The following is a 27,081-nucleotide window of genomic DNA, read 5'->3' as shown; positions in this document are numbered from 1 at the left end:
ACGCGAATCTCTTAGAAAAGTAATAGCACTCGATTCGGGATCAAGACGCACGTTTTGATATATAATTTGTTGGGGTCCTCTCACCGCTGCGGGCCGCATTAATGTTCGAAAAAGGGCGGAAAATGAATAATAATGCCATGAAACACGCAGAAGAACAATAGTTGACAAGTGTCGTAGGCACTCGTCACTAATTATTATTTTACAGATTTATTCGTAATATTTTGTAGTCATTTTAATCACATTTTTGGTATTTTACATAATTAACTAATTATGATTTTGTTTGGATAATCGTTTCTGGGTTCATTCATTGATTTTATTTTTATTTTTTTATTCATTCTGAACAAGAGTACCCATAGACATATATACATAGATGCCTCGTTGAGCAGGTTGGTCCGTTGCTGCGATACGTTAACGCGTCCGCCATATTGGATGTGGCAGATCTGCCCTTAAACTAATACAAGGAAATGGACTGAACTTCATAAAACGCCTTTCTACAAAGTGCTTTAAGTTAATGCCTCTTATACACCCATTCACACACACACACTAATATATCTGGGAAACAAATAAGGACCAAAAACAACGTATGTAACTTTTAAAGTGATGGTTATAAATGTTTACTCCTTATGTAAGCACCAAACCAACGTATGTATTTTTCTAATGCTAACTGTTTACAGCTACTAATGTGTGTAACACTGTTACTGTGATGATAAATCTTGAAATATTTATATTTAACGTTTAATCTGTGTCTATAATAACCAACTAACGTTACATTTAACTGCTTTTGATTAATCGTATATATATACATACATACATATATGTATGTATGTATGTATGTATGTATGTGTGTATGTATGTGTGTGTATACATCCCTGCTGCAAACAGCAATAAACATGAAATATAAAATAAGTTTAAACAGATATAAAAGAAAATACAGCAAATATAAACAGTATAAATACGACAAATATAAAAAAATATTCACAGTGTAGATATAGCAGTATAAACAGTGTGAATACTGTATATCAAAAATACACACGGAGGGGGGTGCACATTGATGAACATATATACACGGGGGGCATTGATGAACATACATACCTATACAGCTATAACTGCAGTCTGTGTGTGTGTTTCCAAGTTATAAACCTTGGAAAAGAATACTTTTGCACAGCTTTTTCCGTGTGTTGCCACTCTGCAACCTAAGGGTTGCGCTCCACTTTGCCACATCCAAAATGGCGGCGACGTCAACTTACAATTCAGCGCTCAATGCAGTCTACGTATATATGTCTATGGGTGCCTCTCATTCTGAAGCCTACTCATTGGTTGACTCATTAATTTTTTAAGTTTTATATTTTTCTAATATTTTCCACATTCTTTGAGATATCGTTTGACTGAATTGACACAGAGAGCACATGCTAGAAATCTGGCTTTATTTACACAGTATTCACAAAATATGAAACTAGAGACAAGACAAGCAGAGGTCTGAAAGCGACTGCAAACTTAGAAAAAGAGAAGATGAGTGAAGCAACACTAAATTGTCCAACAAAGTCAGCCCAGAGTGCAAAAGTTTCCAGTAAGGGCAACATTTTATTATCATAATTCCATATTCAAAAGTAAACAAAAATATTTATTATGAGCTGCCCCTGCCTGATTTCACACTTAACAATGTACTCTGAAGATTTAAAAAACATATTAGAGATTAAACGGCAGGGTATGACGCTCATATAGTCAAATACTGCCAAATACTGGTCCTAGCTGCTCGCTGTCAATTCTACCAATGTTTAGTAAAGACAGTCAGTTCTTCTATCATATTATATCATCAGTTCAACTAATCAGAGTATAACAGCCAGTTTAAAAACCAGTAAAAAAGGAGGACAGCAGCTCTGCCGTGGGGTTGCTCCATGTGTCTTCATCAGAGGTCAGGTATCTCCACATAATGCTGCAGCAGCTGCTGGAACCTAAAAGAGAAAGTACATCAAACATTCATGTCATAAAAACACAGCAAGTGTATCTGGCGCAAGAAGCATGTGTGCTGATTCTTTAAGGATAAGTACTGAACTCTGAGGGATCCGAACTCTGAGGGATCCGAACTCAGGGCAGTGAATCATGTTTCTGGTTTAAAGATGCTGTTGTTGGTTATCTTCTGAAATCTGATACGGATGCCAAAAACACAAATACAGTCCTGCTTTCCACTACCTGTCATCTGCAGCTGTTCAGTTCATTACTCACTCAACATATTCAAAACTGACCCACTGTGAAAAACTACAGAAGGACAGATGGACTCTGCCACCAACAATAAATTGGCTATATAAGGAGGTAATTACTTTCATGTAAATCTTAAGCGGAGTCCTGCTTCATTATCCAAGCTTGGTATGTGTGTTTGGGGTACATATTTAGTTTAAGACCTTCATCTTTCAGCTGCTATTAAGTGTACACAGTGCATGGTTGTAAATTAACTTGTGTTTAATCATAATACCTCACAGGAACCCCAAGGACGAGTTTTATTTGAGAATATAACTAAAACAAATGCAGAGAGGAGAGGAGAGGATTGGAGGGTAATGGGGCCCAAACAGCTTATTTTTTGCCCTCGGAACCTCAGAGCAGGTTGATCCGCCCATGCATCCAAACGTGCACACGTTTCACTCACGTTTTGAAAACAGCCTTCGTTAACACGTCCTCTTCATCAAAGGTCGGATCTCCTCTCGATGCTGAGCAGCTCCACTTCGAAGATCAGCGTCGCTCCTCCGGGAATCTTCGGGGGAGCTCCCCGGTCTCCGTAGCCCAGCTCGGCGGGGATGACCAGCTTCCTCTTCTCGCCCTCGCACATACCCAGCAGACCCTGGTCCCAGCCTTTGATCACCTGACCGGTGCCCAGGGTGAAGGTGAAGGGTCTGTCGCGGGGAATGCTGCTGTCGAACTCGGTGCCATCCTCCAGCTTGCCCGTGTAGTGCATGTTCAGCACGTCTCCTTTGCGGGACTTCATGGGGCAGTTGTCCACCCGCTTCTTGATCCCGATCTGCAGCTTCTTCTTCTCGGCTCCGCTGACCGCCGCCGGGCTCAGAGACAGCACGGTCACGGCGACCAACAGAACCAGGCGCATGGCTGCAGTCCACTCAACTTCCAGCCAGTAAAAGGTCTGTTAAGACTGACTCGACGGCCACAAAGGAAATCAGGGGATGAATCAGGGAAATAAGCCGGAGCGCTGCCCCTCAGAGCGGATACACGCACTTTACGACCCCGGATGTATTTCACGCACCGGCTGGTGCCGGAAAACAGTGTGACTGGGTGTGACCATAGACATATATACATAGACGCCGCATTGAGCGCTGAATCGTACGACAACGTCGCCGCCATATTGGATAAGGCAGATCTGCCCGTAAACTAATACAAGGAAATGGACTAAACTTCATAAAGCGCCTTTCTACAAAGTGCTTTAGGTTAATGCCTCTTATACACCCATTCACACACACACTAATATATCTGGGAAACAAACAGGCACCAAAAACAACGTATGTAACTTTTAAAGTGATGATTATAAATGTTTACTCCTTATGTAAGCACCAAACCAACGTATGTATTTTTCTAATGCTGAGTGTTTACAGCTACTAATGTGTGTAACACTGTTACTGTGATGATAAATATTGAAATATTTATATTTAACATTTAATCTGTGTCTATAATAACCAGATCCTGAAATGTAGATGTGACATGAGGGTTTTCTGAATAAAGAGCACTAACGTGTACATACATACACATACACACACACACACACACACACACACACACACACACACACATATATATATATATATATATATGTGTGTGTGTGTGTGTGTGTGTGTGTGTGTGTGTGTATGTATGTACACGTTAGTGCTCTTTATTCAGAAAACCCTCATGTCACATCTACATTTCAGGATCTGGTTATTATAGACACAGATTAAATGTTAAATATAAATATTTCAATATTTATCATCACAGTAACAGTGTTACACACATTAGTAGCTGTAAACACTCAGCATTAGAAAAATACATACGTTGGTTTGGTGCTTACATAAGGAGTAAACATTTATAATCATCACTTTAAAAGTTACATACGTTGTTTTTGGTGCCTGTTTGTTTCCCAGATATATTAGTGTGTGTGTGAATGGGTGTATAAGAGACATTAACTTAAAGAACTTTGTAGAAAGGCGCTTTATGAAGTTCAGTCCATTTCCTTGTATTAGTTTACGGGCAGATCTGCCCGAACCAATATGGCGGCGCCGTTGACGTATCGTGACCAACGACCAACCCGCTCAATGCGGCGTCTATGTATATATGTCTATGGGAAGTCAGTTTTAACCTTGATCGGACTAAAATTCATTTTGAGACACAGACAGTATTTCCACAGTCACATGTGTGAGACTTATTCTCCTTTTATCTATAAATACATATTTATTCTTTAACTTTCAAACACTGTGTGTAGTGACTTTGCTTTTCTATGTTTTATCTGATTTGATCTGAAATGTGATTCTAATGCATTAAAACCTTTATTTAAAATAATAATAAAGTAACATAATAAAATCACCATTGGTCCCAAGCAGCATACTTTAACAGGGAGAACAGAAAATACACAAACAAAAACCTTTCTTAAAGACTGAAATATTTTTATCTCTGTTTGTGAAATGTGACGGTCATCACACACCATACATCTTAGTTTTGCATTAAAATACCAAACTTCAGAGTCAGAACATTAAAGTTGATTTGTTTTGGAGATGGACGTCCTTCATGTTAGGTAACATTGTTAAATGACACACACTAACTTTGTATTTGTGTCATGAAATGGAAACGTACAGACAAGTTTGACCGACCAGAGTTAAATGAATACACAAATAAATAAATGTTATTCGCCTTTAAGTTTCCCTTTAACTAGACATCGCAATCCTGAAGCTAACTTCCGCCGCTTACGTCATCAGTGCTCCCTCGCGGTCACCTACCTGCTGAAGTAAGTTACGTTTGTAGGTATTGTTATTTTTGTTTGTTTGACGTCACAGCCGCAGCACACATGACGGTGGAAGCTAACTGACTGTGACCTCTGCTGTCATTACGCAGGAGCGACAGGACAGCGAGCTGTGAGCTAACGTGTCCGTGTACAACATGCTCTCTCGGTTGTTATTTAACCTCATCAACAGCCTCCATGTCGTCGAGAAGTTGGCAGAGTCTCGCCCGATCCGCAGGGCGGCTCAGATCACAGCATACGCCATCACCAAGGCTCAGATAGCCGGCCGGGACGCCTCGGAGCGGGTCATGCGGTCCCATACGCTGCGGCAGGTCCGAGAAGAGCCCGGCAAAGTGCCCGGCGATCTGGGAGAGATGAGCGGCCGTCTGCGAAGAGTCCGAGAGACATTCGTCAGTGAGGTGAAGGGGGGACGGAAGGAAGGATCCAGACGGATCAAGAAATAAACAGGGTGTTAATCAGACTGGGTATCCAGCTTTTGTGCTTGGAGTAACATCTCATGTGTGTGTGACCGTCAGGCTGACTGTGGAAGAAACAAGTACTGAAGGAGAACAGTGTGGTGTGTAACTTCAACCATCACAGTGTTAATGTGAAGAGGTATACGCTGACTCATCACCTCAAATCTATTCGAATGAAACACATTCAATGTTCTAAAACATCTTCAAATTTCAAAGTCAGATTTCGGACTAGTGTGGAAAGTTTAAGCCTGCTTCTCTACATGAACTTGACAAGTCACTTGAAACCTTTCTGAGGATAACACTCTATTGATGGTCTTCATGTTAATATGTGATTGAAAACAACCATCTCCCTCAATGCAGCTGCACTCAGGCACCTGCCAACAAGCTTTTATAGATCTACATGTAGAGAGATGTGTATGTATAGGTAATGAATACACCTTTTTGCTGTGACTGTATCAATAAAGATTAGAATTTATAAGACAGCACTTTGCTCAGCAGTGTTATGTGTCTGATCTGATCATATATTTCTGTGTGCCTGTGTGAATGTAAGTGTAAGTGTAAGTGAGACTCAGTGGTTCAGGTGAATGTAGCCGTCGCCATGGTGTGTTGATTAAAACACCGGAAACACAAACTACTTTTTTCAGTTTAATGAAGGATGTGATGACGTGAGAGGGGATCTGGATGTGTGGTCTACAGAAACATAAATCAACATAACATAAGTCCAGTCATGTTGCTGGGGAAATGCAAATATATATTCTATATAATTTCAATAGGCTAGTACAAATATAACAGGTAGCAGGAATGAGTTATATTCAACTACTGAACTCTACTCTGCTTAAAATAAATATATGTACATAATGAAACAAGACAGATATACTATAACTTACTTTGGCTTCATGCACGCACACAAGCAAGCCGCAGGAGGAGCAAAACAAACTCACTTCTACTCTCTGCCTTCTTCCTCTCATCCAACTCAGTGTTTTTCTTTCCTCTCTTAACTGCAGCCACATGCTGGTTTCCTGATACATACTACATGCTCGGGTCCACCCATATTTAGGAGTCTCTTGAACAGTAAGCGTTGAGATGTGGACTAACATCAGGAGCTGACTTTAAGTAAAGTCGTGTCAGAAAGTTCACAGTTCATTGCCTTCAGGTTGTAACTCATTCCGTGTTGCTTCTATAACAACACAGATATGAAACACTGGAAATTATCTCTCTGACCTTTAGTCACTGCTGTGGCAGAACTGACTTTATGCCTGTCTCCACATTCCGTGTTCTATCCAGCCCTTTGGCCCAGACCTCAACCCACTTACTGCTGCAGTTACTTTATTATTAGTTGATTATTAATGGAAGGTTATCTGACAGCCATTAATAAGGAACCATTAAGTAATTCTGTAAAACATAACAAAAACAAAACATTTCATTCAAACATTTCAGCTTCAAATAACTTGTAGGAATTATTTGCATCAAGTAACGAAGTTACAAATTTCAACAAATTGAGTAAAATTTGCCTTCTCTTTTCCTTCCAGCCATGAGTGAGATAATGCAGCCAATACTGTCATTTTATCATTCATTGTAATTCATTGTCATTTCATCAGTCATTGTAATTGTACAATATGTTTGTGTTGATTTGTTCAGTACACGTGACATCCATTGCACGTCTGTCCGTCCTGGGAGAGGGATCCCTCCTCTGTGGCTCTTCCTGAAGTTTCTTCCACATTTTTTCCCTGTTAAAGGTTTTTTGTGGGCAAGTTTTTCCTCACTCGAACCAAGGGTCTAAGGACAGAGGGTGTCACTCCCTGTACAGATTGTAAAAATAAATATATATATATGCAGTATATCTGAAAAAAATCTTATTTACAGGTGGTTGGTGATTATACACTAATGAAAACATACTTTAATGAAAATTGAATATTCAATATAAAATATTTCTTCATCTAAGCCGTCCCAACCAGGCTGCTTAAGGATGTTTTACCTCTAGTTAGCCCTTCTTTATTGGATATGATTAATCTTTCTTGGATATGCACCACAGTCCTTTAAAGTAGCTGTAATTAAAAAGCACATGTTATCATCCAGGAATTGTTGGTCTCTGTAAATAATCTAGTCCTGCTCTACATGTAGAATGTCCTGAGATAAGTTTTGCTATGATTTAACACTATATAAATACAATTTTATTGAATTATATACTGTAAATGGTGAGATTGAATGCCATGTGTGGCCATTAGACCTGTTCAAAAAAAACCTTTTCTGTTATTTTACAGTTTTTCTCCATTGGTTTGGCTCATTTCTTGAAACTGAGATGACATTCTCATAACTATAAAGCAATTTGGCCAAACAGACTTGCAGTTCTGCACAACACTTCAGATAACCAGCAAAATGTAATTTGTCTCCCAAAACTACTCATCCATGCTTCAAAATGAAATCCCTTTCCCATGTAAATAGTCAGTACCATAAAAATGGCATGGATCCTTCTCAATTGCTTTGGCACATTTTGATTCATTCAGTACTTCTGTCAAAATAACTTGGATGGTACTGCACAACTACATGGATCACCTGGCAATGTTTGTACAGCTCCCAAAACAGTTTACCCTTCAGTCAAAACTACATTCCCTTCTCATATAACTAGTCAGTGCCCCCAAAATGCATTGTCCCTTTGGTATTGTGTAAGTACTGCAAGTCAAAATGCTTAGACGCTTTGTCATGGCATATTTCTAACTATAGGCATAACATTTTCACACCACACACACACACTGCACTCATTCTGCCGAGGAATTTTCATTTTTATTCTCAACTAACGTAAATTGTACACATTACAGTAGGTAGGGAACCGTAAAAAAGGAAAATATACTGTGTACACAAAATACAAAAACCCACAAAAAAGAAAAAAATCAACAAATCAGCACTGTAAATACAAAGAGTCACAAATGAAGACATTTTGTTTAGTCACGGTCACTCCCCTCTCTCTCCTGGTCACCATCCTCATCTTCCTGGCCATCCATTCTCTGTGCTCTGTTCGGCCACAGATTCTCATCCACATCGCATCTGATGTTGTCTCTTGAGATACAGCGCGGGAAGAAGCGTCGTGCATGCCTGAGCCATCCTCTACACTGATCCCCTGTTATGTCCTCACAGGCAGCGTCCATTGCAGTCATGAGAGCCCTCTGGTTTTCCGCATGGTGTTCATACACTCTCCATCTCCAAGCAGAGAAAAACTCCTCGATAGGATTGAGGAATGGAGAGTATGGTGGCAAGAACACATTGTGCATTCTTGGATGCATGTTGAACCATCCCCGGATGCGTGGACCCCGGTGGAAACTAACGTTGTCCCATATAATTACAAACTGGGGTAGGTGGGGCCCTTCGAGACCCCTCTCATTTTCTGGGACCAGATCAAGATACAGTTGATCCAGGAAACGGAGGAGTTTATCTGTGTTGTATGGGCCCAAACTTGCATTGTGGGTGGCCACACCATTTTCTGAGATGGCCGCGCACATGGTTATACACGCCTCCTTCGTTAGTCAAAAACTTATTTCACCTAACCTGATTATCCTAAATTTACTATAACATCTTCCAAAATATGTACTGTATTCTATTCCAGTTTCCTAACACTATTTTGACAATTGAGCAGACTATTCTGCATATGATGACTTATACGATGAAAATGTGCTGACATGTTTTGAGGACAATAACCATGACACTGAAAACCAACCAATTGGGGTAGATCAGCAAGATACATTCATTTGAAAAATGTACTAAATGTTGGCTGATTGTGTTAACTGTAGGATACTTGTACATAGCTATTTGCAAGGATGTACTAAAGGCTTGACACATGTACAAAGCATTTGGAAATGTGATGAAAGCAATGATAAATGCCATTCTGTTGTGAGAAACTGCAAGATAGTTTGGGGATTTGTCCATGTTGTTATGAGAATGTCATCTCAGTTTCAAGAAATGAGCCAAACCAATGGAGAAAAACTGTAAAGCCAGTTGCTGTGATTCCCATTCTCCAAGCTGTGGAATGACCAGATATAAAATTATTTTGATTTTGGACCATGGGAATGCCTGCCTCATGAGCCATGAAGTTTTAATGTTTATTTTTGTCAAAAACGCCTGACATTTTGCCTTATATTGCCTCATAACTTCACTACCATTAGTCATAGGGCATTATGAGAGGTACCATGTGAAAGCTGAATTTCCTATAAGGTGATACCCAATACACTAGTAATGTAGACAGTCATAGTTGTCTTTAAAGCAAAAATTTTTACATTTTAGGCGAATTTTGGAGGTGTCAGGTCAGACATCACACCATTGTACCTCATACATGTACTGAATCAACAGAATATAATGCCAAATTGAACTTTCCACAGCTTGGAGAATGGGAATCACAGCAATTGGCTTTAAAATAACATAAAAGGTTTGTTTTTTTTTCAACAGGTCTAGTGGCCATGTATCTGATTTCTGCCACAAAAAGCTTAAAATTCAAGTTAATACATTTACTATACTAAAAAGAAAAATGCTCTAGCAGCTGTGAAATTATATGATGATCAACAATAATATCTCCATACATTGTGTTTTTGCAGTAAATAGCTTTATTTCATTTGAAGCAGCACAGAAAACAGCTCAAGTCAGCAGCTTCATGTAGCAATACTTATGCAGACACACTGGCCTGGCAACTAAATATCAGTTACATCATTTCACACAAATCTCTATCAGGAGGAAGAGAAACCATTTGTTTCTGACAGCATGAGTCAGTACATATACACTGATATGGCACCTGAACTTCATATAAAAATAAATCTCTCAGCATAGGAAAATACACATCCAAATCAACACCTTAAAACAGGAAACAGCATCAGGCAGCAGGAAGTAGGCTGCAGTGGCTATGACAAGGACTTATTATCTCTAGTTAGACAGTGTTTGTGTGAGAGGACACGAGACCTTTATGTTGTGTTTTATCTCTTTGACACTCTTGCATGACTGAAGACTGAAGTCAAACAAAACACCCCACTGGTGTTTGTTTAACTTTAAAAGTTGGAATTAAATTAACACATTAAAGACTGTTATCTTTCTTCAACTGACTCCTCAATCCTCCTCATGTTTTCCCCAAATCTGATGGAACATGACCAGTTGTGTCCAAATTCATAAACTAAAGGTGTGATGAAAAGGGCTGCAGGTGGGAGGGTTCCAGCTCCTACTCGAATACATCAAATTAGTAACATTAATACACAGCAAATAAATTAAATGTGCAACTGCAAGCAGCCTTGCTGGTTAAATCAGATATATTTGAAGTATTGATCTTTAGCTATTTGAAGGGAATCCGTGAAGCAGAGAGCCTCCAGACAAACACTCAACATCACACCATCCTTAGCACAGCTCTGTGTGGAGGCAACACTAGTGCATAGTCACGATGGGATGGCATTAGCTTATCTTAAGGGAAGGCTGTGCTTGTTAGTAGTACTCACAGAGCAAGTGACAGCAGTCAGAACAGTAATCTGATTTCTATACAGTATTCACATTGAAAGTCTAGTCACAGTCTTAAAGGTTCTGAAGGGAAATTATGAAAATATTGAATATTAATGAGTTCATGTGAGTCTTCTGTTCTTTTTACAGTTAGCTTCAGAGAGACAGGGATGCACTATCCACTAAAGCAATGTAACAGGTGGCAGCATACACACTGATATGGCAGCTCACCTTCAGTAAACAAGGTAGCAGCAGCACCTTCTCTCAACAAGTTTGATTCACACAAACCCTCTGAGAGCACTTTGGTAAATAACTCTCTTCTCTGCCACAAAAACAAGAGACATTGTGCTTCATTTGCTTCAACACTAGCACCATTTAAATCCAAAAGCAATTCCGATATGCAGTGCTCTCATATGAACAACAAGTAGGTAGAAATGATGCATAAATTCAACAAATTCAAATTAAAGAGAACAAGAGAAAGAAAAAAGAAACTCCTAAGAGATGAAAAGTGACACGGAGAAAATGGGGAGGAGGCTGGACTGCTGTGTCTTTACATCCACACACTGGTCAGCATGAAGCTGAATATAGCCATCAGCAGCAGCCATACAGAGGACATCACTGTAAATGGATAAGAAATAGGGAGATATCAGAATCAGAATCTGAAATATTAAAGAGCATGTACATAAGAAAACAACTCTGACACAGTCTGTCAAAGTGGCCAGTTTATGGAAAGAAATTCAGCTGCAGCTTCCCTTCATTCTGTCTTAGTGTCTTTATTTCCTTTCCTTTTTGTCCATCCATATAATTGAATGTGTCAGATACAACTTAACATTTTTTGACATCACTGAGGAGAATGATTCATCTCACCGCTGCACTCCAGGAATTTCAAAATTATACTCGTAATCCATCGGGGGTGCCACACTGTTCATTTATTATACTACATCTCACACACTGCTGGCTGGATTTTGATGAAACAACAATTATCTGACACCACTCTTATTTCCATAAGATAAATATATGAAGTTGGAGCCACACTCAAAAAAATGTTATGGCCAAAATGTATGTAATAGTACAAATAAACTCAATGTGCTTCCACTACACAGTAGTGTAGTAGTAGCAGGTTTATGCATTCAATATTAATAAAGACAATATGTTTGCCCAACAGAGAAAATGAATGCAGTCATTTTGAGTCTATTAGTAGTATTACATAAATCTTATTACTTGCTTCACATTAAGTTTGTTAGTTAATTTATATAAAAACTGTGTAATTCAAATGGATGGAAATTCTCTATGTAATTGAAATTCATAAGTGCCGAAATATTTTTTTGAGTGCAATAACAGTTAGCCTAGCTTAGCACAAAGACTGGAAACAGTGGGAAATAGCTAGCCTGGCTCAACATCTCTAAAGTTCGCTAATTAACATGTAGTCTATTTCATTTAATCTGTACACCAGATAGAGCCACCTTTTCCCCCCTGTTTCAAGTCTTTATGCTGAGCTAATCTAACTGGTTGTCGCTTTATATGTATGTTAATCAAAGAATATATGCCACTTGCTGTAAAGTTGGTGTATTTGTTTTCATTTAAATATGTGTATTTCATTACTTCATATTGCTATTTTTAATATGATTTTAAATTCAACTCTAAATAAAGTAAATATTCTATCACTTGGATTGGATTGTAATTTGTTTTTTTACCTGCACTCGAAGAGTTACACTCCATATCAACCAGTGAGTCCATGTAGCCCTGTCCCAGCCACTCCTGGTAGGTCTTTCTGTTAGCAGCACCCACAAGGCGAACAGTGGAGTCCTTGAAGATGAGATCTGTGCCCGTGTAGTTCTGCGATTCAAACATCTTGAAACCAGGACCTGTATCACTACCAAAATATGTCTACAAGACAAAAGAGATAAAGAGGAACTGAATAAACACCAAAACTATCCTATGGTCCAAATGGTCACATTTCATTTGACTGTAAATGTCACTCTGAAAAGCATGAATCTATGACAGTTATCTTTACAAAGTAATCCACAGATGTTCTTATGTTGAATATGTGTACCTTTAGAAGGGAATGCTCTCTGTGCTCTTTGTCTACTATACAACACAACACAGTTACAGCCCTCCTCATGATTTCTATCTACTAAAATGTAAAAAATATTTATCACACATACAAATAAAAGTCTATGTTTATGCACCACCCCTAATCTAAAAAAATAAAAAAAAAAGTCAGTAAATCCTTTACTGTGGAGAATTAGGCACCATATCTTAATCCAGTTTCTATGGTGGCTCACACCTTCTGACTGACTCACAGTTTGTACAAAGAGCATGTCACTCTTACCTGTGCACGATCCAGGAGTCCATAGACACCGTGGATATTGGTGTCGGGCCGCACCATGACAGCGTGCGCAGGGACTCTGGCAAGGTGACAGTGTCTGTAATCTATGACCTCGGCTTTACTGCTCTGAGAACACAACAGCTGGAAATCAGAAGACAGGAGATCCAAGGCCCACGATTCACCAGAGTTACCTGAACAGACGCAGAAATGGGGGGGGGGGGTTAATGGGTCCCATGAAATGATGGAGAACATCTTATATATGTGTTGCATGTCTTACCATCAGTGTTTTTGAAGACAGTAGAATGCTTGACGAAAGCCACATCCCCATGCCCACTTGCCAGACACCTGAATGAACACATAGACAAACACATTTAGTGTGTGTCATGAGTTCAAGTCACCGTTCTATTGGAAGTGATAAGCTGGAGAAGACATTTTGGGGCCTTGTGTTTGCCTGGAAGTAGAATTTGTATGCTTGGATTGGCATGAAACACTCCTGATATCAGGACAAAAGCTGGACAACCACAGTAAAAAACAATGAATCCTGTGTACAGAAAAGCTTCAGGGGAGTTAACTACAACTCTGAAGGTGCATTGAAGTAAGAAATAATATAATCTACAGCTTAAACTTAAACTGAATATTGATACATATGTTGTCATTAGTGAATAGTCACCTGAAAATAAGAATAAGAGAGTCCACCATGTTGCATCACTATGTTTGTACAGTTGACCAGAAGGGACAAATCAAACATAAGAGCTTTCACCTTATGCTACCATAGTTTCTCCTACACTCTTGAAAGGGGAGTGTGAGGCAAACAGTACTCAGTCGGATGCAATCTGTAACCTCACCACTAGATGACACTAAATCCTACACACTGGACCTTTAAATCAATTTACTGTTGGATTTTGGGTTCAACTTGCAGGAATTTAGCAGCTATGGTGTTGTGTGGTTTTGCCAAATTCAGGGAGAAAATGCTATTTGTGCCTGGGACTGGCTTCTTCTCCATGGAAATAATGCCAAAGGTTTTGCCTTTGATGGATCAATAAAGTATCTATGTATTGTACTGTATTATATTGTATTGTATTGTATTCAGTAACATTGGGATATGGAAACAACACCTTGATGAGGTACAGGTTTGGGGTGTTATAGTTTTTACCTGAAGGCACCGTCGTATCCGTCATACAGGTCCTTTCCCTTCATGCACTTGTTCTGTCCTAAGCTGTCTCCTACACACAGACCACACAGGTTGTCGGGGAAACCGGGCTGGTTGGCACCTGGTACACAGCTCTGCTTGAAGAAGTCTCCCATCGCTAAGCATCATGGGACACAGGAAATATCAAAAACGTCAGAGAGAATGATGGAAGGGAAAATTAGGCTTTAAAAATAAATAATAAAAGAAAAAGAAAGAGAAGAAATGCTTAAAATGATCATTTCATATTCACAGCAAATATTACTCAATCTCTGACAGCTGTTTGTTATGTTTTCTGGAGGAACTTTGTCAAATCTGACTAAATCATTTTGCAAACTACAACTACAGAAAATCTGCGTTACAAACTGACAAGTAGGTAACAAGTATCAACACATACCCACATTCCTAAGATATTGTTGTGATTATTATTTTACTATTGACTGATTGTATACTTCACAAAGCTTAATGTGTTACTGTAAAATGTGGCTTTATTATTTTATCTTCATTATAAATTAATCTGTAAATAATTTTCTTGATTAATCTATAGGTTGTTCGGTCCTTAATTTGTCAGAAAATGGTGAAGTGTTGATCTCTTTTTTTTTCTAAAACCCAAAGTGACATCCTCAAATATCCTGTTTTGTCTACACCCCAAACATTAAGCAGAAAATATTGGTTTCAAAGGATTCATTCATCATGAAAATAGTTGGGAGATTAGGTGACAACTAATCTCAATGTTTAATATCCAACCCATGTTTACTACTGGAAGGCTCTGAGCCCTCATCACAGCTGCTGGATGAAAATGAATTGTAAACATGACTACTGACCTTGGGGTATCTTGCACTGCTGAGGGCTGATCAACCCTCTCTCCATCAGTGCTGCTACAGGGATGTTCCAGCCAGCCGTGCGACCGTATCCGGTGTGACAGGAGCGAAGGCCACGCAGGTCATCAAGGTAACGGATGTGATTGCTGCTCCTTTTCACCACTGCAACGGCGTAATACATAGAACCATCGCGGTCATCTGGAGAGAAAAAAAAAGCAGAAACCTGAGTCTGTCTTCTTCTGAAACAAGAATGTGTGATAGTTTGTGTGAGTCTCTGTGCTTGTGTTTTTACCTGTGTAGCTTTCACCAGCAGCAGGAACCAAGCCGTAGTCTTTGCCTGCTGTGTAGATGTAACCTCCATCCAGAGTGATAGCATCAGCCTCATTGTCCTATACAAATATGAAAAGGAAGAACAGAGATTGGGATACAAGAACAGTTAGAAGACTGACTGATATTAGCTTATTACAGAAATCTTGGTATCAGTCTATGTTAGATTAAAGGTAACAGAGGTAAAGGTAGCAGAGAAGGTTTCCCATCATGAAGACCAACAAATTCCAATTTAACCTCAGTCTAACCCTAACCCACCTAAACAAGCTATTCTGTGCCCCTGTGATCAATGTGTAAATTAGCAGGACGGCACAGTGGTACAGTTAGCAGTGTCGTTTGGCTGGGGCCTTTTCCATGTCTGTGTGGGTTCTCTCCGTGTGCCCAAGCTTCCTCCCGCAGTCCAAAGACATGGACCATAACAGGTTAATTGGTGACTCTAAATTGTCTGTAGGTGTGAATGTGAGTATGAATGGTTATTTGTCTCTATGTGTCCTGTGATAAGCTGGTGACTTATCCGGGTGTACCCCGCCTCTCACTCTAAGTCAGCTGAGATAGGCTCCAGCCCACCATGACCCTGATTAGGATAAGCGGTTATAGAATATGGGTGGATTATGGATGTTTATTATCAAAAAGCTAAATTAAGATAGTGAAACTAGAAAATATTATGCATGTTGGCATTGGCTAACATCCCTCTGTCTGTTCTGGTCTCTTCTAATCACTTCCAAATGAACTGCACAGCATTATAAAATCCAAATATTCAGTTGTGTCTTACAGTTTTTCTCCATTGGTTTGGCTCATTTCTTGAAACTGAGATGACATTCTCATAACAACATGGACAAATCCCCAAACTATCTTGCAGTTTCTCACAACAGAATGGCATTTATCATTGCTTTCATCACATTTCCAAATGCTTTGTACATGTGTCAAGCCTTTAGTACATCCTTGCAAATAGCTATGTACAAGTATCCTACAGTTAACACAATCAGCCAACATTTAGTACATTTTTCAAATGAATGTATCTTGCTGATCTATCCCAATTGGTTGGTTTTCAGTGTCATGGTTATTGTCCTCAAAACATGTCAGCACATTTTCATCGTATAAGTCATCATATGCAGAATAGTCTGCTCAATTGTCAAAATAGTGTTAGGAAACTGGAATAGAATACAGTACATATTTTGGAAGATGTTATAGTAAATTTAGGATAATCAGGTTAGGTGAAATAAGTTTTTGACTAACGAAGTTTGGGCCCATACAACACAGATAAACTCCGTTTCCTGGATCAACTGTATCTTGATCTGGTCCCAGAAAATGAGAGGGGTCTCGAAGGGCCCCACCTACCCCAGTTTGTAATTATATGGGACAACGTTAGTTTCCACCGGGGTCCACGCATCCGGGGATGGTTCAACATGCATCCAAGAATGCACAATGTGTTCTTGCCACCATACTCTCCATTCCTCAATCCTATCGAGGAGTTTTTCTCTGCTTGGAGATGGAGAGTGTATGAACACCATGCGGAAAACCAGAGGGCTCTCATGACTGCAATGGACGCTGCCTGTGAGGACATAACAGGGGATCAGTGTAGAGGATGGCTCAGGCATGCACGACGCTTCTTCCCGCGCTGTATCTCAAGAGACAACATCAGATGCGATGTGGATGAGAATCTGTGGCCGAACAGAGCACAGAGAATGGATGGCCAGGAAGATGAGGATGGTGACCAGGAGAGAGAGGGGAGTGACCGTGACTAAACAAAATGTCTTCATTTGTGACTCTTTGTATTTACAGTGCTGATTTGTTGATTTTTTTCTTTTTTGTGGGTTTTTGTATTTTGTGTACACAGTATATTTTCCTTTTTTACGGTTCCCTACCTACTGTAATGTGTACAATTTACGTTAGTTGAGAATAAAAATGAAAATTCCTCGGCAGAATGAGTGCAGTGTGTGTGTGTGGTGTGAAAATGTTATGCCTATAGTTAGAAATATGCCATGACAAAGCGTCTAAGCATTTTGACTTGCAGTACTTACACAATACCAAAGGGACAATGCATTTTGGAGGCACTGACTAGTTATATGAGAAGGGAATGTAGTTTTGACTGAAGGGTAAACTGTTTTGGGAGCTGTACAAACATTGCCAGGTGATCCATGTAGTTGTGCAGTACCATCCAAGTTATTTTGACAGAAGTACTGAATGAATCAAAATGTGCCAAAGCAATTGAGAAGGATCCATGCCATTTTTATGGTACTGACTATTTACATGGGAAAGGGATTTCATTTTGAAGCATGGATGAGTAGTTTTGGGAGACACATTACATTTTGCTGGTTATCTGAAGTGTTGTGCAGAACTGCAAGTCTGTTTGGCCAAATTGCTTTATAGTTATGAGAATGTCATCTCAGTTTCAAGAAATGAGCCAAACCAATGGAGAAAAACTGTAATGTGTTATTCCTGTGTGACTTCAAATTCCATTTCCTTAAGTCACTGCAGTAAGTCACTGCATTGAAGTAAATGAACACTGGGTCTATTCATGAAGAACCCACAGTAAGAAACATGTGTCACCTTGATTTTCTGCATGCAGTCAGTCACAGACTCCCCATAGACACACTGGATGGTTGGTGTCAGTGATTTTTTTTGGAATTCCACGGCCATATCAGCACACTTGTTCTGCTCAGCGTTGGACAACACACACCACCGCAGACCATCTGAGATATATAGAGATGGATGGGTGGTAAATAAGTTAGCTATATAGATAGATAGATAGATAGATAGATAGATAGATAGATAGATAGATAGATAGATAGATAGATAGATAGATAGATAGATAGATAGATGTTTCACCTTCAGTTTTACAGTCCATGGCTCTCATTGCATTATAATAGAAGCTACCCATCCACATCTTGGGGTCCTCTGACTCCACAGGCTGAAACGTGGTGGATGACTCAGAGAAGAGTAAAGTTCCTTGTCCATATGGTGCAGACAGAAACATGTTGAAGCCAGACTTTTCCTACAGACAGTTACACTCAATTAAGCTCACATATAGGATCTTACAGTGTCTTACAATCTAAACAGTTGAAACTTTGCATGTTGATGAGCGATACCCCCATCCTCATGAGTTTATGGTTTAAGTCGCTAGTTTGTAGTCTTCTTCCATGCAGCACAACATTCATTTAGTAAATAATGGTCCCTGTTATAAAAATTAGGATTTATACTGGGGTTCAGATGTTTTGATCATATAATGTGTGTTTCCTGTCTTTTGCATGTCTCGTGCACTTCCCTTATTTGGACTGTGTTTTGCTGAGAATGGCAGGGAGAGATATCAGTAGTTTAAGGACAGGAGAGGCAAGAACGTGAGAAATAGGCCTGAGAAATGTAATTTGTCATAATGTCACATTACCTCATATATAATGTTCATTGTTGAGCAGACTCATCAGTGAGGGAGATGTCTGAGACAGCCCATTTAAAAAATGTATAAGAACTAACGGATAAGGGTCTTCAGGGAGCCTTTTCTCTGTAACCCTCTTGTGTGTTGCACTGTTAAACGCTCCTTCTTGTACAAGAATAATAAATTCAACTTATACTTTGAATCCAGTCCTCCTTATTCAAGGGTCCTTGCTTAAAAATTCTCCTAACAGTCCCATTTAGAGTAATATAGAGAATAAAGCAGAGCATACCTTATGGTGTAGCTACCATGTGATTCTCTGTGAGTTCGCCCAGCTTAACACACCAGGCGTAGAAAACTGTTTTTTGAGTTGTTTTCAGAAACATATTTTAGTGTGTTGTTTAGCTGTAGTACGAGCATGTTTAGAACTAGGCCACCATTTTTGCTTGGAAACCGACCGTTTTTTTTTGGCTCAAAAAATGTGAATCTTCAATACGGTTGTCCAAAAACGAATGGATGACAACATGTGTCACATGTCAAAGAGAATTTTTTATAGTGTGCTAGCACTGAGTTGATCATGGCTAGTGTGTATGGGTGCCGTTTGTAAAGCGTCTCGCTCTAAAAATAACAGCAACATTTTGTCACATTTAGCTAAAAACAATGTTTTAAAAACTGGTTTGAATTTTTGAGAGTCACTTTTTTGCACATTTAGAACAATATTTGTGAACTTAGAGGTATTTTAAATATTTAAATGCAAATGTTAAATGTAAAATCTAAATGCTAAATCTAAATCTAAATGTTAAATATAAATCTAAATGTTAAATATAAATCTAAATGTTAAATATAAATATTAAATATAACTCTAAATGTTAAATATACACTATATAAAATATAAATGTTGAAGCTAAATGTTTCGGGTGAAACTAAATATTTAGCTAAAATGCAATTCAAATGCCGGTAACCGGAAGTGCCAAAATAAAAGCTTGAGGAGGTCAGAGCGTGTTTATAGTGGCAAATAACGAATAAAACCCTTATCCGGGGAAATGGACTCTTGGACATGGATTATCGTGATAATAACTACCTAGATGAACAAACATGTTTGGAGAAACTTTATTTGAAGAGTACTTTTGGTTTTTAGTGTCATTTTATGAAGGGTGCGAGACTTATGACCTGTAGCCACTATAGCCAGCCACAAGGGGGCTCACTTTGACTGATCTGTCATTTTCACGGTGTAGGATCGTCTACCCGCTCGCCTTCACCCCGGTAAACTCTACTGTCGGACACATAGACATATATACATAGACGCCGCATTGAGTGCTGGACGTACGTAAACGGCGCCGCCTATTGGTTCGGGCAGGTCTGCCCATAAACTAATAAAAGGAAATGGACTGAACTTCATAAAGTGCCTTTCTATAAAGTGCTTTAAGTTATTGCCTCTTATACACCCATTCACACACACACTAATAATCTGGGAAACAAACAGGCACCAAAAACAACGTATGTAACTTTTAAAGTGATGATTATAAATATTTACTCCTTATGTAAGCACCAAAACAACGTATGTATTTTTCTAATGCTAGTGTTTACAGCTACTAATGTGTGTAACACTGTTACTGTGATGTAATATTGAAATTTATATTTAACATTTAATCTGTGTCTATAATAACCAGATCCTGAAATGTAGATGTGACATGAGGTTTTCTGAATAAAGAGCACTAACGTGTACATACATACACTACACACACACACACACACCACACACATATATATATGTATATGTGTGTGTGTGTATATATATTATATATATCTATATCTATATATATATCTATATATTATCTATATATTATTATATTATTATATTATATATATATATATATAGATACAGATTAAATGTTAAAATATAAATATTTCAATATTTATCATCACAGTAACAGTGTTACACACATTAGTAGCTGTAAACACTCAGCATTAGAAAAATACATACGTTGGTTTGGTGCTTACATAAGGAGTAAATATTTATAATCATCACTTTAAAAGTTACATACGTTGTTTTTGGTGCCTGTTTGTTTCCCAGATATATTAGTGTGTGTGTGTGAATGGGTGTATAAGAGGCATTAACTTAAAGAACTTTGTAGAAAGGCGCTTTATGAAGTTCAGTCCATTTCCTTGTATTAGTTTATGGGCAGATCTGCCCGAACCAATATGGCGGCGCCGTTTACGTATCGCGACCAACAACTAACCCGCTCAATGCGGCGTTTATGTATATATGTCTATGGTCTGCAAACATGTCAATAAATGAGTCAAGTCAAAGTGAGCCCCCTTGTGGCTGGCTATAGTGGCCGGTTACCGGCATTTGTCATGTCATGATTCGAGGCGCTGTCCCCAGTCCAGGAAACAAATATGGTGTAATTTCGCCTCTAGGGGGCGCTATAATTACCAAAACATTGTTTTTGCTCATATCTCCTGAAGTGTTTGTATTTGAAATGAAATTGTGATATCCACAGATACTGTGGGTTGCCCCATTGATAGTTGATGCCAACTTTTCATGTTAGCCAATCGCTGTTGGCAGCAACGCCGCCAGACAGGACGTTTGCTCATATCTCGGCAACGCTTTGACCTCGGAAGACCAAATTCGGTCACGGGCATCGAGACCCGCCCCAAAGTGTGCCAATAACATTTGGTGTCATTTGTCCACTAGGAGGCACTGTAATTAACAAAATGGCATTTTTGCATTTTGTTTTTGTCTTGACATGTTTGGATTTGACCAATATTATGCACAATTCGGCTGCATAATTAATGAGGGGGCGGGGCAAAAGCGCTCTATAGCGCCCCCTTGAATTTTTCTTTGGGACAGCTCTGCCACAGTTTTGGACACAGAATTATGAAACTCAGCCACTGTGTACAACATGGCAGGACCGACAAAAAAAATCTATTGTCCAAAACTGTGGGCGGGGCTGTTTGAAAGAAAAAATCAGTGGCGAAGGCGCTGATTTCGATGTGAGCTCATATCTCAGGAACGCTTTGGCGAAATGGAACCAAATTTGATGTCATGCTTCGAGGCGCTGTCCCTAGTCCAGGAAACAAATATGGTGTCATTTCGTCTCTAGGGGGCGCTATAATTAGCAAAACATTGTTTTTGCTCATATCTCCTGAAGTGTTTGTATTTGAAATGAAATTGTGATATCCATAGTACTGGAGATGAAAGGATCAGCGTCTCCTGATCTGTTTAGGACATAAAGTCCTTAACTCTGGATATGTCCTTAAGTTGGTAGAAGGCTGTTTTGGTGACTGATTTTATGTGACTCCTGAAGGCCAGATCTGAGTCTATGAGAGCTGTCTGAAACTTCTTGTGGTTATTAAGACCGATATTATAAAGAACGATATTATGCACATTTCGACGTGCACACATTTCAACGTGCGCATATCTGCGTGGGCCTGACCATCGCTGCTTGCAGCTTTAATTAACATTTAGATTTATATTTAACATTTAGATTTAACATTTAGATTTAGATTTATATTTAACATATATATTTAACATTTAGATTTATATTTAACATATATTTAACATTTAGATTTATATTTAACATTTAGATTTAACATTTATATTTATATTTAGCATTTAGATTTAGCATTTAGATTTTACATTTAACATTTGGATTTAAATATTTAAAATATCTCTAAGTTCACAAATATTGTTCTAAATGTGCAAAAAAGTAACTCTCAAAAATCTAAACCAGTTTTTTAAACATTGTTTTTAGCTAAATGTGACAAAATGTTGCTGTTATTTTCAGAGCGAGACGCTTTACAAACGGCACCCCATAAGTGTGACTGTGTCTGTGTGACCAGTTTATATATTCTGTTTCTATCCAGACAACAAACAGCACAAATATAATCATAACATAAACCACACATGCTGATCATATGCTCTTTCATAACTGCTGAATGGACCATGTGGTGAGATGAGTTTTTATGTATTTTAAGGATTCAGATCTTATTTTGGTAATCATTGGGATAATATTGGGCATAAAGGTTAATTCGGCCTAGATAATGAATACTATGGATGTATGCATGACTGTGACTGCAAAGTATAGAAATACTGGGGTGCTATTGATGCATGAGCAGTTGTTGGGTTTGTGGGTGTTATGACAGTGAGCTATTTGGACATACCAAGCCCTGTATCAGCATGTCAAACACCACAGATGAAGAGATGTGATCGCCGGCCACAATCCCACGAAACGGGACGCGGACCAGATGGCATCTTTTCCACTGAGATACAGGAGCTCTGGTACCGTCACGACACAAAAGGTCGTAATCCGATGACAGCAGTGGTTCCGTCCAGTTTGGGCCACGACCTGGTGAAAAATAACCAGTTTAGTTAGCAGACAGACTGCTGACAAGCTAACTAACTAAAGTGGATAAATGAGTCACTAGTTACTGTTAGAAAAAACTGTTACAACTAACTAAGTCATCACCGTGAGTGTTGTCCTTGACAGTTGTGTGTTTGACGAAGGCCACCTCTCCTGCATCTTCAACTAGACACCTACAGAGATCAGAACAAAAACATGTTGAGAGGTGCAAGCTACTGTGTCAGTGTTCAGTCCAGTTTTTTCATACATACAAGACCTATAGCATGTTGTTGCATGTGTTTTTAGCCATTCTAGGAGCATGGTTTTAGAGATAACAAGGTAAGTCGTCCATTGCATTCCATCCAGCAGAGGACAGTGCACTTGGCTGCAATAACCTTTTGAAAAAGTGACTTGGATTTTATGATATCAGTCGCTTCAAGTAGTCAATAGTCAAGCCCAACTTGCAGTACGCCATCCACCAGCTCCACCTTTGGTCCATTTCTGGATCCAGAAAACCAAGATGGAGATGTCCACAATGCCAAACTCCACAAATCAATGGGTGACATCACAGTAGGTTCATAGTTGAAGGTGAACATGGTTAATATTGTACCCGTTAGCATTGTCACTGTCACTGATGTTGCCATGCTAGTGTTAGCATTTAGCTCAAATGCTCAATTTGTTTTATAGAAATTATGATAAATGTTTTTATGTCACCGCTACAATATCTTTGTTGCAAAAATATCTTATACGTATATAATTCACAGTCACAGCTAGCTGTACTACAGGTAATAATAGAGGAGCAGAAGGTGCTGCCACACATTTTTTGTATAACAATTTGTGTAACATTTTTGTATATGAGTCAAGAGGATGAGTGCGTCACCTGAAAGCTCCTTCATAGCTGAAGTATCTCTCTTGGCTGCTCATGGCACAGACGTTCTTTCCACTTTCATCTCCTCGGCACAGCTGACACAGAGACGCAGGGTCCCCTTCTTCATTTGCTCCGGGGATACAGCTCGCACTGAAGAAATTTGCCACACCTAACCACAAAAACAAACGCATCTCTCCAGCCTGCTGTATGTACGATCCATGTGCATCCATGTATATGTATGTTTCCTACCCTGTGGTATGTTGCAGCCCATCACAGACATGTAGCCCTGGTCTATGAAGTATCCTAAAGGCATATTCCAGCCAGCTGTTCGGCCTTTCCCTGTGTGGCAGCTCTTTTTTCCCGCCAGGTTGTTGATGTTGATGGCAGAATTTGTTTTCTTCACCACAGCAACTGCATAGTAGGAGGCACCGGTACCTGATGCAATGGAAGCACAGGTGTTAACACACATATATAAGTAATACAATAAGTTCTGCAAGTACTTTCACACCAGTGCACTGTATGATATTCTGACTGTGTGTTTTTATTATCAGAGAAGAGTTGGGAGATCAAAGTGCAGACTACCACACCTGTTATGAAATATCCCACATCTGCATGTGAGATATTTCATAACAGGTGTGGTAGTCTGCCTGTCTCTACAGAGATTGTAATCAGGCCAACCAGTGTGATAATGCACAACATGCCTGTATTAACTTACTCCATGTTATCCATGATGGACAACCTCAGGCTTCAACAGTAAAGCCATGTCATCCATTACTCGTTATATTTTCAATATAAATATATTCGTCCAGAGTTGTATCACTGCGGATACAGTTTGTTTGGTCATGGTAATATTTTCCTCTGAGATATTAATTAAAGATATTAAGAGAATTTTGGGGAATGTGTCTTTAAGAAGAAACCATTGTGATGTCTGCACAATATGAAGCACAGAGACTGGAAACGGGGAAACAACTAGCCAGGCATATTGAAAAAAATAAATATAAAGTGTTAATTAGTTAGCTTTACAGAGTCTGCAGGTATCTTTTATACTTTTTTTTTATAGGACTCTTACTCTTTTGCTGGTGCTGATTCTTTTCCTCATGATGCTTTGGAAAGATCTGAAAAGAATCTTACGATCATTCTTTGATTCACTGGCAGCCATCTTGAAGGAAGCAGTCTTCCCCAGCCTGTAGATGTCGGTGGCGAACATGGACAAGGCATCTACTTCTTTCTTCTGCAAGAGATACAGAAAACAAAACAATTAATGAGGTTATAATGAGTCCTCATGATGAACATAAACAGCAAATTAAGTTGTTATTTTTTATTATTTTTAAAATTTAGAGTCAAAGAAAACATTCTGAAACCAGATTTTTTCTCTTAAAGTAAGAATACAAAACATTAAGCTTTATTAATAAATCATATGTCCTTCATATCATTTACATAGGGACATTTATAGTCTCAATTTACACATTAAAGCATGCGGCTTCACTGCTAGCTTAGCTTCTGGTTTCAGCTTGAAATCTTTCGTAGTTGTCATAAAGAACCATGTGTGCTTTGTGCTCTCTGATAACTGTATAAATAATTAACAAGTTGATTGCAATTGTCCATAAAGTTTCTGCCTTATTATCTGATGCCTGATTATGTGTTCTGCCTCTCTTTATTAACTTTTAACGGATACCAAATAATAGATGATTAAATAAATAACATATTGTGCAATGCAGGAGGTTATGATTATAAAGTCCACATTGAGAAACTACTACAATCACAAGTTATCTTAATTGTGTTTAAGATAACTTTGACAATAACAACTGTGTTGAGTTCAATAAAGTTCCTTTAATTAAAGTTCATGTTGTCAAAATCCAACCTGCAGTTTCTGAATGCAGCTCTCGACTGTGAGTCCATTGACACAGCTGAGGGATGGATGGATGGACACTTCGGTGAAAGACTGTGACATGGCCTGACATTTCTGCTGCTCTGCATCAGAGATGGTGCACCATCTGATGCTTCTCTGACCAAACACTGACACCAAGACAAAAAAAACAAATCAAATGAGTGTTGGGACCCCTCAGAGGTTCACAAGATTATATATAACTACACAAATGAAAGAAACTGAGAGGGGAACAACACATGTAACCTGATGATAAGACATTGCTTTGCTTTTTGTCACATGAAAAAGAGGTGTGTGATAAATAGGATACATTCTTATCAATTTCTGCTGGGGAAATATCAGTTTTCTACAAACCCTTGTATTACACATAGAGTATCTTCACCTCTGGGGAAAAACAAGCAGTTACTAAGAGAGAAAAGTACATTTTAATCAACCTCTAAGATAACATGATTTCCCTGGCCACACAGGAATGGCAGCAGTGTACTTTACTACAGTGTATTTAGTTTTAGAAAATCAGCTCTTACCAGTGTGTAATATTAGCAGTAGAGCTCCGGCTGTCCTCCACATGGTCATGGCCTTGTTCTCTCTTCCTCTATGTTGAGTGAAATAGCCTCCACCCTCTCTCTCCTCCAATTTATATGATGGCTCTTGAGTCAAAGTCCAACTTCTATCTTCAAGACTCGGATTAAAGTCCTCGTGCAGAAGGAGAAGCTGTATTTTTAGTGATTTACAACTGAGTCATGTATAACATGCCATTCAGTAATCACAAGACTCTCAGCTTGAGTATCTGGAGCTGTGGTGAGCTCTACCTGGTCTGACACGTCTCTGCTGCCACTGTCTGGCTGCAGGCCAAAGCCTTGGACAGAGAGGTCTTTTACAGTCAGAAAACCCCACCTCTGCTTTCCTCTCACTCCTCTCCTCCACTCGTGTGGTGCTTTTCCACTGATGGGCAAGGGGAAAGAAGGGATTCAGGCCAACATAGTGAGGCCATTGGTTACTGACTCACTGCTCTGGCTGCACAACACAGACACAAGGAGTCTGTTT

The 27,081-nt window shown here is 39.1% G+C and overlaps 3 protein-coding genes across 4 annotated transcripts; 1 reads left to right on the top strand and 2 right to left on the bottom strand.

Moving 5' to 3' along the window:
• Window positions 1–1,407: 1,407 nt before the first annotated feature.
• fkbp2 (FKBP prolyl isomerase 2) lies at window positions 1,408–3,253 on the bottom strand. The gene is made up of 2 exons (XM_010754340.3): window positions 2,642–3,253; window positions 1,408–1,952 (listed from the first exon to the last, which is right to left on the bottom strand). Exon 1 carries the CDS (start codon window positions 3,092–3,094, stop codon window positions 2,678–2,680), a length of 417 nt encoding a protein of 138 aa, XP_010752642.1. The 5' UTR covers window positions 3,095–3,253; the 3' UTR covers window positions 1,408–1,952; window positions 2,642–2,677.
• A 1,731-nt stretch (window positions 3,254–4,984) lies between these two features.
• On the top strand, window positions 4,985–5,927 carry ncbp2as2 (NCBP2 antisense 2 (head to head)). The gene has a single exon (XM_027276594.1). The coding sequence runs from the start codon at window positions 5,128–5,130 to the stop codon at window positions 5,431–5,433; it is 306 nt and encodes a 101-aa protein (XP_027132395.1). The 5' UTR covers window positions 4,985–5,127; the 3' UTR covers window positions 5,434–5,927.
• Window positions 5,928–10,027: 4,100 nt separating this feature from the next.
• On the bottom strand, window positions 10,028–26,622 carry meltf (melanotransferrin). 2 transcript variants are annotated; one of them, XM_010754342.2, is made up of 16 exons: window positions 26,562–26,622; window positions 26,014–26,168; window positions 25,284–25,383; window positions 24,402–24,587; window positions 24,165–24,321; window positions 23,411–23,478; window positions 23,106–23,290; window positions 18,398–18,563; window positions 18,119–18,261; window positions 15,534–15,630; window positions 15,245–15,439; window positions 14,388–14,541; window positions 13,512–13,579; window positions 13,238–13,425; window positions 12,600–12,792; window positions 10,028–11,523 (listed from the first exon to the last, which is right to left on the bottom strand). In XM_010754342.2, exons 1-16 carry the CDS (start codon window positions 26,608–26,610, stop codon window positions 11,456–11,458), a joined length of 2,172 nt encoding a protein of 723 aa, XP_010752644.1. In that variant the 5' UTR covers window positions 26,611–26,622; the 3' UTR covers window positions 10,028–11,455. The 2 variants fall into 2 exon arrangements, with proteins under 2 accessions (XP_010752644.1, XP_010752645.1); XM_010754343.2 differs by lacking the exons at window positions 26,014–26,168; window positions 26,562–26,622 and having other exon boundaries at window positions 25,222–25,307.
• Between the last annotated feature and the right edge of the window lie 459 nt (window positions 26,623–27,081).

This window comes from Larimichthys crocea, unplaced genomic scaffold (assembly GCF_000972845.2).
Source record: "Larimichthys crocea isolate SSNF unplaced genomic scaffold, L_crocea_2.0 scaffold461, whole genome shotgun sequence".
Classification (NCBI taxonomy): Eukaryota; Metazoa; Chordata; class Actinopteri; family Sciaenidae; genus Larimichthys; species Larimichthys crocea.
This window is presented reverse-complemented; position numbering and strand designations above follow the sequence as displayed.

Excerpts from the sequence above, each read along its gene's own strand:
- ncbp2as2 (XM_027276594.1), top strand. The coding sequence starts at position 5,128 with ATGCTCTCTCGGTTGTTATTTAACCTCATCAACAGCCTCCATGTCGTC.
- meltf (XM_010754342.2), bottom strand. The coding sequence starts at position 26,610 with ATGACCATGTGGAGGACAGCCGGAGCTCTACTGCTAATATTACACACT. Across the intron at positions 24,322-24,401 it reads GGGCTGCAACATACCACAGG|GTGTGGCAAATTTCTTCAGT; the intron begins GTAGGAAACATA and ends TTTTGTGGTTAG. Across the intron at positions 14,542-15,244 it reads GCAGTGCAAGATACCCCAAG|CGATGGGAGACTTCTTCAAG; the intron begins GTCAGTAGTCAT and ends CATGATGCTTAG.
- fkbp2 (XM_010754340.3), bottom strand. The coding sequence starts at position 3,094 with ATGCGCCTGGTTCTGTTGGTCGCCGTGACCGTGCTGTCTCTGAGCCCG.